This window comes from Ranitomeya imitator, chromosome 10 (genome assembly GCF_032444005.1).
Source record: "Ranitomeya imitator isolate aRanImi1 chromosome 10, aRanImi1.pri, whole genome shotgun sequence".
Lineage (NCBI taxonomy): Eukaryota > Metazoa > Chordata > Amphibia > Anura > Dendrobatidae > Ranitomeya > Ranitomeya imitator.
The window spans coordinates 17774813-17788032 of record NC_091291.1 but is presented as its reverse complement, the minus strand read 5'-3'; the positions used below and the strand labels follow the sequence as shown (position 1 = coordinate 17788032).

At 45.2% G+C, this 13220-nt stretch overlaps 1 protein-coding gene across 2 annotated transcripts in view; it reads left to right on the top strand.

Moving 5' to 3' along the window:
* The window catches only part of PSG4 (pregnancy specific beta-1-glycoprotein 4), a 153580-nt gene extending 141049 nt beyond the window's left edge, over positions 1-12531 (top strand). For both annotated transcript variants that reach the window (XM_069741565.1, XM_069741564.1), the window contains 6 exons: positions 1376-1577; positions 8514-8656; positions 9758-9923; positions 10489-10633; positions 11023-11125; positions 11432-12531. In XM_069741565.1, the coding sequence (XP_069597666.1) occupies positions 1376-1577; positions 8514-8656; positions 9758-9923; positions 10489-10633; positions 11023-11113 (747 nt within the window). In that variant the 3' untranslated portion in view covers positions 11114-11125; positions 11432-12531. The remainder of the gene's footprint in view (positions 1-1375; positions 1578-8513; positions 8657-9757; positions 9924-10488; positions 10634-11022; positions 11126-11431) is intronic.
* The last annotated feature ends 689 nt before the right edge of the window (positions 12532-13220 follow it).

Genomic DNA, 13220 nt, shown 5'->3' with positions numbered 1-13220 from the left:
GGAGTGGGGGGCATATTGGTCACTGCTATGTGCAGAAAGGGTGGAATAAAGTCTTGTAGCTGATGAAGGTTGTTTTGGTCACAGTTTGTTGTATTCTGGGGACAGTGCGCTCCTTGCTCCAGTGTTTGTACTGCAGCCTCTATCCCACAGTATCATAACAGTAACTACAAAACCGGTCTGGTAACATTTCTGTTCTTTTCCATTATGGTAAACTTGCAATGACTGCTTTTTCTTAACTCCTTCCTTGGCCTTGGTAAGTAATGTACTCAGACTGACCCATGGGATCTCATAAAAACAACCAGTTAGCAGAATAGTGAGTGCAGCTCTGGAGTATAATACAGGATGTAACTCAGGATCAGTAATGTAATGTATGTACACAGTGACTGCACCAGCAGAACAGTGAGTGCAGCTCTGGAGTATAATACAGGATGTAACTCAGGATCAGTAATGTAATGTATGTACACAGTGACTGCACCAGCAGAATAGTGAGTGCAGCTCTGGGGTATAATACAGGATGTATCTCAGGATCAGTAATGTAATGTATGTACACAGTGACTGCACCAGCAAAATAGTGAGTGCAGCTCTGGAGTATAATACAGGATGTAACTCAGGATCAGTAATGTAATGTATGTACACAGTGACTGCACCAGCAGAATAGTGAGTGCAGCTCTGGAGTATAATACCGAATGTAACTCAGGATCAGTAATGTAATGTATGGAGACAGCGACTGCACCAGCAGAATAGTGAGTGCAGCTCTGAGGTATAGCACAGGATGTAATGTATTTACACAGTGACTCCTTCCCCTTTAATTCCGCAGCTCTCTCTGCCGCTCGGGCTATCACTGCCCTGGATACATCCTCTTGTAAACCAGAGCCGTTCCTTGTTCTGTTACTCTCAATGGGACGCATTGATGTTGTTGATTAAAATGAAACCAGTGTCGGCCTCGGGGAAATCTCTGCTGAGAGCGTCATTTGTAGAGGTGCTGTGGTATCGGCTGTCTGGTTTCGGGAAGAAGGTCCACAGTCACAGCACCGTCCACCATAGGCCTGTAGATTGCAGTTACGGATGCCGCTGTGACCTTCACATCCCTGATTTTCAGCATGTTTTCTTTTTTTGCAATTCCATGTATAGCAATAGAAGGGGCTGGGGTGGACTACTGTTCTTTCCATTCTTATTCTTCATGAATATAATTCCCATACAGTGAAGACTGACACCGATAACAGGAGATGAGATGCTGCTAATTCCACATAGTCAGAATAGTTATATGATTATGGAGCCAACACTGAGGCCCTGGGTGCGTTGGCATCTGATTGGCACATGCCCATACATCAGATTGTGATGCTGTATCCACGTCATCTGTTCTTTATATCCCCAGTGGATGAAGACCTGGTTTCGGCTGGACGCCTCCCGCTACATGAGATGTTGGTATTTCAGCGTTAACATCAGTCGTAACTCCGAGCGGCTGCTCATGCACCTGAGCGACGTTTCCGAGTGGCAGACCGGACCGTACCGCTGTGTGAACACCGACAACCAGACCGGCGAAGAGGTGTCAGAGCCGCTCAGCGTCAACGTGATCTGTAAGTTCCAAATTATCGACACTGAATAGAGCAAGTGAAGCTTACTGCAAGCAGAGGTGCTGCCTATAATAGTCGATGAGGTTCCGGCTTTTATTCCATGCCTAGCATTAGAAATGGTGCTGCCTATAATAGTCGATGAGATTCTGGCTTTTACTCTACACCTACCATTAAATATGGTGTGACCTATAATAGTCGGTGAGGTCCCAGCTTTTACTCTATGCCTAGCATTAGAAATGGTGCTGCCTATAATAGTCAAAGAGGTCCCAGCTTTTACTCTATGCCTAGCATTAGATATGGTTCTGCCTATAATAGTCGATGAGGTCTTAGATTTTATTCTACACCTAACATTGGATAGCTGATTAGTGACGGGCAAACCTCTCGATGTTCGGGTCCAGCCGAACAATTACAAAAAGTTTGGAGTACCAGAACAGAACAGTACCTGAACCCGACAATATTCATTTGAATGTGGGTGCCCAAATATCCAGTGTTTGTCATTGTCATGTGCATGACATTGCGGCAAACACCGCCTCTAATCGGTGGTAAAATCATTACCACCGGTCAGAGAGCCACGGCTTCCACTCTGAATTCACAGCGTGAGCCCGCACCTGTGACCGTAGGTAAAAAGTTACCTCTGGTCACTGACGTTAGCTGATTGGACAATTACTCCCATCAGCTTACACCTGTTGCCGCTTACAGTAGGCTGCTGATGGGAGTATTCATCAGCAGGCACCTGTGCTCTAAATAAATAATAATACAGGAAAACTCATACCGTTTTTTTTTATGTTTGATAACCAGCCAGGCAAAAATGGGAGCTTCGGGCTGCAACCCTCAGCTGTCAGCTTCAGCTAGGCTGGTTATCAAGAACAGAGGGGTCCCTACACCGTTTTTTTGTGGCCTACCCCCCCCCATTTTTGACAACCAGCTTTGCTAAAGCAGACAGCTGGAGGCTGGTATTCTCAGGCTGGTAAGGGGCCATGGATATTGCCAGCCCTCCCCCCCCCCCAAAAAAAAAAAACAGCAGCTTGCAGCTGCTCAGAAAAGTAGTCGTTGTGTCTGAGCAGTGCTGAGATTGTACCGACTTTTACCCGTTGTCAGTTTAATTATGAATTTCCAGGAGGAATAATGGAGGAACACAAAGAGACAATTCTAAGAAAATTGATCTTTTTTGGGCGATGCCAATTTTAATTTATTTTCTCTCATTACGGACACAGTGATGGGCTCTCTTTACGCTGCGTTGTTACTGATCTCATATATTACTGCCCTCGGGGGTGAATGTTATTATCAGCGGTGACAGCGCAGATAAGCGGAGTCGGCGGAATCCCTCTTGTGTATCTGCCAGGGCAGATTTTCAACTGCTTGTGAATACCTGGGAGGGCCGAACATCACAGACGACATCTTTCATCTAAAGGGCACAGGAAAGCCCAAAAAACGTGATCCACACAACAATACCGCAAATGAAAGCAGCGGGAGGCAGAGAGAAATATCAGCGGGTTATCGCAAAATGTCAGCAAACCCCACAATGAAGCGCAGGAAATACATCAAATATTGAAATGGAGCTGCCCGTACAACCTGCTCCTGACTGTAAAGTACTCAGTGGCGGACCACTCAAGTCTGTGCAATTATCCAAACCCATTTTAGGCCCCCTGTCTGCAGGGCTCGGGTGCCCACTGTAGTTTCACCCATGCCTTGTATCCCGAGATCCCATACGGTATCATTCCTTCTCTCCGTCCGCTCTATTAATCAGATTTGTACACTTGATCTGGGAACAATGGTTTTTTTTGGGGGGGAATAAATTAGCGCCCCTCTTGTCCTTTTGGTTTGGACTGGTATTGCATTTTGACCGCATTCACTTGAATTACACAAAAACTGCACTAGGAAATGTGCATGATTTACATAACTCCCACTAAGTGATAGGTGACAACATAGTACCTGGCCACATTTAGTTTTATCATAGCATAGTATACATCTCTTTGTAATGAGCTCCTACTAATCGTGACTGTATAAATCTGTATGTAGTGAGATCCTGCTAGTGATGGCTGTATAAATCTGTATCTATTGAGTTCTCCCTAGTGGTGGCTGTCTAAATCTGTATGTAGTGAGCTCCCTCTAGTGGTGGCTGTATAACATCTGTATGTAGTGAGCTCCCTCTAGTGGTGGCTGTATAAATCTGTATGTAGTGAGCTCCCTCTAGTGGGCTCTGTATAAATCTGTATGTGGTGAGCTCCCCCTAGTGGTGTCTGTATAACATCTGTATGTAGTGAGCTCCTTCTAGTGGTGGCTGTATAAATCTGTATGTAGTGAGCTCCTTCTAGTGGTGGCTGTATAAATCTGTATGTAGTGAGATCCTCCTAGTGGTGGCTGTATAAATCTGAATGTAATGAGATCCTTCTCGTGGTGGCTGTATAACATCTGTATGTAGTGAGCTCCCTCTAGTGGTGGCTGTATAAATCTGTATGTAGTGAGATCCTTCTCGTGGTGGCTGTATAACATCTGTATGTAGTGAGCTCCCTCTAGTGGTGGCTGTATAAATCTGTATGTAGTGAGCTCCCTCTAGTGGTGGCTGTATAAATCTGTATGTAGTGAGCTCGCCCTAGTGGTGGCTGTATAAATCTGTATGTAGTGAGCTCCCTCTAGTGGGGTCTGTATAAATCTGTATGTGGTGAGCTCCCCCTAGTGGTGGCTATATAAATCTGTATGCAGTGAGTTCCCTCTAGTGGTGGCTGTATAACATCTGTATGTAGTGAGCTCCCTCTAGTGGTGGCTGTATAAATCTGTATGTAGTGAGCTCCCTCTAGTGGTGGCTGTATAAATCTGTATGCAGTGAGTTCCCCCTAGTGGTGGCTATATAACATCTGTATGTAGTGAGCTCTTTCTAGTGGTGGCTCTATAAATCTGTATGTAGTGAGCTCCCTCTAGTGGCGTCTGTATAAATCTGTATGTAGTGAGCTCCCTCTAGTGGTGGCTGTATAAATCTGAATGTAATGAGATCCTTCTCGTGGTGGCTGTATAACATCTGTATGTAGTGAGCTCCCTCTAGTGGTGGCTGTATAACATCTGTATGTAGTGAGCTCCCTCTAGTGGTGGCTGTATAACATCTGTATGTAGTGAGCTCCCTCTAGTGGTGGCTGTATAAATCTGTATGTAGTGAGGTCTCTAGTGGTGGCTGTATAAATCTGTATGTAGTGAGCTCCCTCTAGTGGTGGCTGTATAAATCTGTATGTAGTGAGCTCCCTCTAGTGGTGGCTGTATAAATCTGTATGTGGTGAGCTCCCCCTAGTGGTGGCTATATAAATCTGTATGTAGTGAGCTCCCTCTAGTGGTGGCTGTATAACATCTGTATGTAGTGAGCTCCATCTAATTGTGGCTGTATAAATCTGTATGTAGTGAGCTCCCTCGAGTGGTGGCTGTATAACATCTGTATATAGTGAGCTCCCTCTAGTGGTGGCTGTATAAATCTGTATATAGTGAGATCCTCCTAGTGATGGCTGTATAAATCTGAATGTAATGAGATCCTTCTCGTGGTGGCTGTATAACATCTGTATGTAGTGAGCTCCCTCTAGTGGGCTCTGTATAAATCTGTATGTGGTGAGCTCCCCCTAGTGGTGTCTGTATAACATCTGTATGTAGTGAGCTCCTTCTAGTGGTGGCTGTATAAATCTGTATGTAGTGAGCTCCCTCTAGTGGTGGCTGTATAACATCTGTATATAGTGAGCTCCCTCTAGTGGTGGCTGTATAACATCTGTATGTAGTGAGCTCCCTCTAGTGGGCTCTGTATAAATCTGTATGTGGTGAGCTCCCCCTAGTGGTGTCTGTATAACATCTGTATGTAGTGAGCTCCTTCTAGTGGTGGCTGTATAAATCTGTATGTAGTGAGCTCCCTCTAGTGGTGGCTGTATAACATCTGTATATAGTGAGCTCCCTCTAGTGGTGGCTGTATAACATCTGTATGTAGTGAGCTCCCTCTAGTGGGCTCTGTATAAATCTGTATGTGGTGAGCTCCCCCTAGTGGTGTCTGTATAACATCTGTATGTAGTGAGCTCCTTCTAGTGGTGGCTGTATAAATCTGTATGTAGTGAGCTCCCTCTAGTGGTGGCTGTATAAATCTGTATATAGTGAGCTCCCTCTAGTGGTGGCTGTATAACATCTGTATATAGTGAGCTCCCTCTAGTGGTGGCTGTATAACATCTGTATGTAGTGAGCTCCCTCTAGTGGTGGCTGTATAAATCTGTATGTAGTGAGCTCCTTCTAGTGGTGGCTGTATAAATCTGTATGTAGTGAGATCCTCCTAGTGGTGGCTGTATAAATCTGAATGTAATGAGATCCTTCTCGTGGTGGCTGTATAACATCTGTATGTAGTGAGCTCCCTCTAGTGGTGGCTGTATAACATCTGTATGTAGTGAGCTCCCTCTAGTGGTGGCTGTATAACATCTGTATGTAGTGAGCTCCCTCTAGTGGTGGCTGTATAAATCTGTATGTAGTGAGCTCCCTCTAGTGGTGGCTGTATAAATCTGTATATAGTGAGCTCCTTCTAGTGGTGGCTGTATAACATCTGTATGTAGTGAGCTCCTTCTAGTGGTGGCTGTATAAATCTGTATGCAGTGAGCTCCCTCTAGTGGTGGCTGTATAAATCTGTATGCAGTGAGCTCCCTCTAGTGGTGGCTGTATAAATCTGTATGTAGTGAGCTCCTTCTAGTGGTGGCTGTATAAATCTGTATGTAGTGAGATCCTCCTAGTGGTGGCTGTATAAATCTGAATGTAATGAGATCCTTCTCGTGGTGGCTGTATAACATCTGTATGTAGTGAGCTCCCTCTAGTGGTGGCTGTATAAATCTGTATGTAGTGAGCTCCTTCTAGTGGTGGCTGTATAACATCTGTATGTAGTGAGCTCCCTCTAGTGGGCTCTGTATAAATCTGTATGTGGTGAGCTCCCCCTAGTGGTGTCTGTATAACATCTGTATGTAGTGAGCTCCTTCTAGTGGTGGCTGTATAAATCTGTATGTAGTGAGCTCCCTCTAGTGGTGGCTGTATAACATCTGTATGTAGTGAGCTCCATCTAATTGTGGCTGTATAAATCTGTATGTAGTGAGCTCCCTCTAGTGGTGGCTGTATAAATCTGTATATAGTGAGATCCTCCTAGTGATAGCTGTATAAATCTGAATGTAATGAGATCCTTCTCGTGGTGGCTGTATAAATCTATATGTAGTGAGCTCCCTCTAGTGGTGGCTGTATAAATCTGTATGTAGTGAGCTCCTTCTAGTGGTGGCTGTATAACATCTGTATGTAGTGAGCTCCCTCTAGTGGGCTCTGTATAAATCTGTATGTGGTGAGCTCCCCCTAGTGGTGTCTGTATAACATCTGTATGTAGTGAGCTCCTTCTAGTGGTGGCTGTATAAATCTGTATGTAGTGAGCTCCCTCTAGTGGTGGCTGTATAACATCTGTATGTAGTGAGCTCCCTCTAGTGGTGGCTGTATAAATCTGTATGTAGTGAGCTCCTTCTAGTGGTGGCTGTATAAATCTGTATGTAGTGAGCTCCCTCTAGTGGTGTCTGTATAAATCTGTATGCAGTGAGTTCCCTCTAGTGGTGTCTGTATAACATCTGTATGTAGTGAGCTCCTTCTAGTGGTGGCTGTATAAATCTGTATGTAGTGAGCTCCCTCTAGTGGTGGCTGTATAAATCTGTATATAGTGAGATCCTCCTAGTGATGGCTGTATAAATCTGAATGTAATGAGATCCTTCTCGTGGTGGCTGTATAAATCTATATGTAGTGAGCTCCCTCTAGTGGTGGCTGTATAACATCTGTATGTAGTGAGCTCCCTCTAGTGGGGTCTGTATAAATCTGTATGTGGTGAGCTCCCCCTAGTGGTGTCTGTATAAATCTGTATGTAGTGAGCTCCCTCTAGTGGGGTCTGTATAACTCAGTGTATAGTTAGCTCCCCCTTGTGGTAGCTGTATCACATCTGTATGTAGTGAGCCCCACCTAGTGGTGGTTGCAGGCAGGCAGGCACAATTTTATTATTTAAAGCAAACACTCTTTTAAAGGTACCGTCACACTAAGCGATGCTGCAGCGATACCGACAACGATCCGGATCGCTGCAGCGTCGCTGTTTGGTCGCTGGAGAGCTGTCACACAGACAGCTCTCCAGCGACCAACGATCCCGAGGTCCCCGGTAACCAGGGTAAACATCGGGTAACTAAGCGCAGGGCCGCGCTTAGTATCCCGATGTTTACCCTGGTTACCATCCTAAAAGTAAAAAAACAAACGCTACATACTTACCTACCGCTGTCTGTCCTCGGCGCTCTGCTTCTCTGCTCTGGCTGTGAGCACAGCGGCCGGAAAGCAGAGCGGTCACGTCACCGCTCTGCTTTCCGGCCGCTGTGCTCACAGCCAGAGCAGAGCGCCGAGGACAGACAGCGGTAGGTAAGTATGTAGCGTTTGTTTTTTTACTTTTAGGATGGTAACCAGGGTAAACATCGGGTTACTAAGCGCGGCCCTGCGCTTAGTTACCCGATGTTTACCCTGGTTACCAGCGAAGACATCGCTGAATCGGTGTCACACACGCCGATTCAGCGATGTCTGCGGGGAGTCCAGCGACGAAACAAAGTTCTGGACTTTCTTCCCCGACCAGCGACAGCACAGCAGGATCCTGATCGCTGCTGCCTGTCACACTGGACGATATCGCTAGCCAGGACGCTGCAACGTCACGGATCGCTAGCGATATCGTCTAGTGTGACGGTACCTTAACCCATTTTTACTATGTGGCATCCATCTGTGAAGGTAGTACTAACCTTTTAACCCATAAGGTAAAAGCTGCAAATCACAAAAATGTAATAATCGATCAAAAGGTCACGTGTGTCCCTAAATGAACACAGCAGCTCCAGAAACATATGATAAGTGGACATATATTACAGCAACTGTTTGTCTATTTTCCTCCAGATTTGCAGAACGTCTACCTGCAGAATGTTCACTCCTGGTACAGCTATGTGCCCAATGTCATGTGGGTGGAGGAAGGCTCCACGGTGGAAGTGAAATGCTCTGCTTCCGCCTCACAGGAGCCCATGTACGAGTGGAGCCAAGAGGTGAGTGAGGGGTCTACTGTCGGCTGTTTGTATAGGAAACATTGTTCAGGTGACGGCGGATAGTCATTTACTGTTAGACCAGAAGTGCCGATGCAGCTGTAATCTCCTGTCAGTAGAAATCTTCTATTCTTCCAAATCTTTCTTAGCCATATATCTGTTTCTACACTTTTATAGTCAATGTCTTAATGCTTGTATAGGAAACATTGTTCAGGTGACAGCAGACAGTCATTTACTGTTAGACCAGAAGTGCCGATGCAGCTGAAATCTCCTGTCAGTAGAAATCTTCTATTCTTACAAATCCTCCTCAGCCATATATCTGTTTCTACACTTTTATATTCAATGTCTTAATGCTTGTATAGGAAACATTGTTCAGGTGACAGCAGACAGTCATTTACTGTTAGACCAGAAGTGCCGATGCAGCTGAAATCTCCTGTCAGTAGAAATCTTCTATTCTTACAAATCCTCCTCAGCCATATATCTGTTTCTACACTTTTATAGTCAATGTCTTAATGCTTGTATAGGAAACATTGTTCAGATGACGGCGGATAGTCATTTACTGTTAGACCAGAAGTGCCGATGCAGCTGAAATCTCCTGTCAGTAGAAATCTTCTATTCTTCCAAATCTTTCTTAGCCATATATCTGTTTCTACACTTTTATAGTCAATGTCTTAATGCTTGTATAGGAAACATTGTTCAGGTGACAGCAGACAGTCATTTACTGTTAGACCAGAAGTGCCGATGCAGCTGAAATCTCCTGTCAGTAGAAATCTTCTATTCTTACAAATCCTCCTCAGCCATATATCTCTTTCTACACTTTTATAGTCAATGTCTTAATGCTTGTATAGGAAACATTGTTCAGATGACGGCAGACAGTCATTTACTGTTAGACCAGAAGTGCCGATGCAGATGTAAGCTCTTGTCAGTGGAAAACCCCTATTTTTCCAAGTCCTCCTCAGCTATACATCTGTTTCTGCACTTTGACGTCCAATATGTCTTGGCATCATCTTAAACCTGGTCAGTGGCGTTGTTCCTTAAAGGGACACTGTTCTAGTGTGCAGTCGGGATCCATATATATCACTATACACTATGTTCTCTCCACAGGACAGTGACTGGATTTTGCCTTCCGATACTCTCATCCTTAAAAATGTACAAGAAGAGTCTGAAGGGCAGTACATCTGCCAGGCGCGCCACCCGAATAGGAGTAGCCTGGTGAAGACTCGGTCGTTTGAGCTGCGGGTGATGAAGAAAAGTGCGGAACCAGTCCGAGGTAAAGGATCCAAAACTGGTCCATGCCTGATTAGCGGGTGTCTCAGGGCTTCTGCACCAACGCGGCCTGTATGGAAGCTGCCCGTGGCTGGAGAGACAGAGCGGCAGGATACATGCATGCACTGGGATTTGCATCCAGTAGCCCAGCGCATTGTGAATGTCTGCTATGCCATATTATTGGAATTTCCCTAAATTATGATGATAGCAAACTATTAATTATTCATGAGGTTATTCATTTGGTCCCAAAACTGCATAGAAAACGGAAGATGCTTGTTCGTCAGGTGAGATGATCTTTAGGCCTTCACAACAGATCATGGTTCTCGGCAGCGCACCAGTAAGTGCTGGAGAGTACAGTGGCAGCGTAAGTGAAGTGATTGATCTATTACAGACTGTTTAGTGAAATCTGACGCGGTATTAAGAACAAGCAGCCCATTGCCTGTCATTTACTGCTGCCGGTTGTAGACAAACATTTGGCTGCCAGGAGTGTTTATCGGGGGATCGTCAGCATGTGACTGGTTAATTAGGCTTCTTTTTTTTTTTTTTTTTTTAATCTATTCTCATTTCAGGTGATTTCGCATTTGGCCTGAGTACTGGTGACATCCTCCTGTATACCGCCATCCCGGGGTTCATGCTCACCATCCTGCTCTTCACATTCCTCACTATCCTGATCCGTTACCGCAACCGTCAGATGAAGAAACCACAGATCAGTCTGTAAGTGATTACTGTTCACTAGAGATCAGCGAACGTGCGCAGATGAGGCGTTATTGGAACGTGCGCAGGAGCAAACAGAGTGTCTTCTGCGTGCTCGAATACTATGCTCAAGTCCCCGGGGCTGCAGGTCTCCTGGCTGTTCCACAGCAGCAACACGTGCAGGGATTTCCAGTTTGTTAGGCATATTCGCTCATCACTACTATTTACATGTCACTCTGGAGTCCAACTCCAGAGCTGCACTCACTATTCTGCTGGTGCAGTCACTGTGTACATACATTACATTACTGATCCTGAGTTACCTCCTGTATTATACTCCAGAGCTGCACTCACTATTCTGCTGATAACATGCTGTTACTGGGAAATGCTCTACTGTTGTCTTCATGTTGCAGGGTGGATGATGAGAAGCGGGCCCCCATATATAAAGGCAGCCTCCAGTCTGTGTGCAGCACCACCTCGGACACTCAGCCCCTGGTCATGTGATTGGCGCAGCAGGTTGGTATCTGCCTGGTGTGTACAGAGCTTTGTGAACCTACACCCTATGATATGGCCGCCGTTTACTTCTGGCGAGTGGGGATAATAAATTATTCTATAAATACTTCCATATAATAACGCTATTACTGGGTCCGGCTTTTGTTCCCTACATCAGTAGAGATGATGTAATTAGCACCTGGGCGCGGTGGGTATATGAGGGGCACTGGGGCACTTAGATCCCGCATCCCCAGAATTGCACGGATTTCCTGCAGTATTTGTCCGGCGTTCCTCTGTAAATCCTTCTCTAATCCTCTTCCCTTTCTGCAGCCAGGTCATGCCGTCTCCTCCGCTTCAGCCGGACAGCGCCCCCTATCCCCCACATCCACACGAAGCGCTCGGCTTTCTTTGTGCCTTTTATTTTCAATACCGGTGGAGGGAACTTCGAGGGATATTAAGGAGTGGAATTTTTTTTAAAATTTTTATTGCGGTTCCGATTTTACAAATCGGGGTAAAAACAATGTGATGTTTCTTACCGCTAATCAATGTCCGTTTATTGCACTAGTGATTATTGCCACATGGCTTCTTCTGCACCACTTAGCGTCTGGCGGCTACCAAAGAGTTAAGACTGTGTTTTCCTTATTGCAAGGCGTTCGCACCTTACACTCCTGTCTCCTATGTTGAGGATAATTGGGTCCATTCCCTTTAACAGCGGGTGATGAATCCCATTCGTGCCAGTTACCCTATCCCTTTAAGGGTGGCATTATATAAAAGGAGGTGGCATATATCCCCAAAGCTCTAAATGCCACAGAGGATAGTTATACCTTACAGGATTTATCATGTAATACTTCACTTCTCCTGCAGGGGAGCTGTAGGGAAAGCAAACACTTGTTGCTGGATTTTTCCACCAATCACAGATGATCATTCTGCGATCAGTTCTTGATAGATGGGTACACAACAGTTTCTAGTAATTTATGGTGAGATATATATATATGTTTAAGGTTATAGAATGACCAGTTGTGTAGAGTGTAAAGGGTAAAGTTGAGCAGTAGGGGGAGCGTGACCGAAAGTAATAAAAAGTTGGGCAAGAAGTTTGGAAAAACTTTTGAATTAGTTTTAAGCCAGAATTCTAGCAAGAACTTTTGATGCATCAAGACCAGAAAATGGTCTGAGGAGGCCCAAGAATAAATGATCTAAGTTTGTACAGCCCGCTGCTGTCTGGTCATGCTGGGAGTTGTAGTCCTGCAACAGCTGGACAGTAGGTGTGTGTGTAGGAACATTGTGGGGCTGCAGGGTGATCAGCACCCCTCCCCCGGCGCGCGCCGCTGTTCTATCGATTTTGGTTTCAGGCTGTATCTTTTTACCTCGTCTACAGATCAATGTCTCATACGTGTGCAACAGTTTCCTAATAAAATCCTTAACGTTTGGAATTTGGAGGCTTCTGTGTTTTGTTTTTCTGTTATTTGTTCTACAGAATAAAGGCCCAGAGGCAGGTGAGCAGCACAGTCTGCTCTGCTACGCCTGTAATAGAAAACTTTAAAAAAGGGAAGTTTTCCAAAGAATAGCACAAAAAAAGAAAAAGTTCCACACGTTATAAGATCTCTGCTACCGGTCAGTGAATGAAAAAGTAGAAACTGACTGTACAGATAAAGTCACAGGACGAGGCCCAGCGGGCCCCAGAACCGTCTCCCACCTGCTCAAATCTATGAATATATAAAGGAGCCGTGCCTGGTTTACAATTGGTAGATTTAGGATATCCGGCAGCAATCTACTCTGCTTATGTCACCTGGCCGGGGCTACATACCTTGGGGGTCGAGATACCGGATCACGCCATGGGTGCACAAGCAGAGGATTCACACTCACCTCTTATGAAATCAGTGCATCTTTGCACATAGTCTTTTTTTCTGAAATTTCACATCAGAAACTCCATTTTTTGAGCAGTGCATTGCAGTAGCTTAAGTATCCATGGCTACGACCACTCATAGTGACAGTTCTTACTGGTCGTAATCATGGATACCTAAGGTATTGTAATGCCCTGCACATGGGGTAAGTGACATTGCTAGAAATGTTGTATAGGGCTCCTGATTAGCTCTTACCCCATGTGCAGGGTATTGGAGTA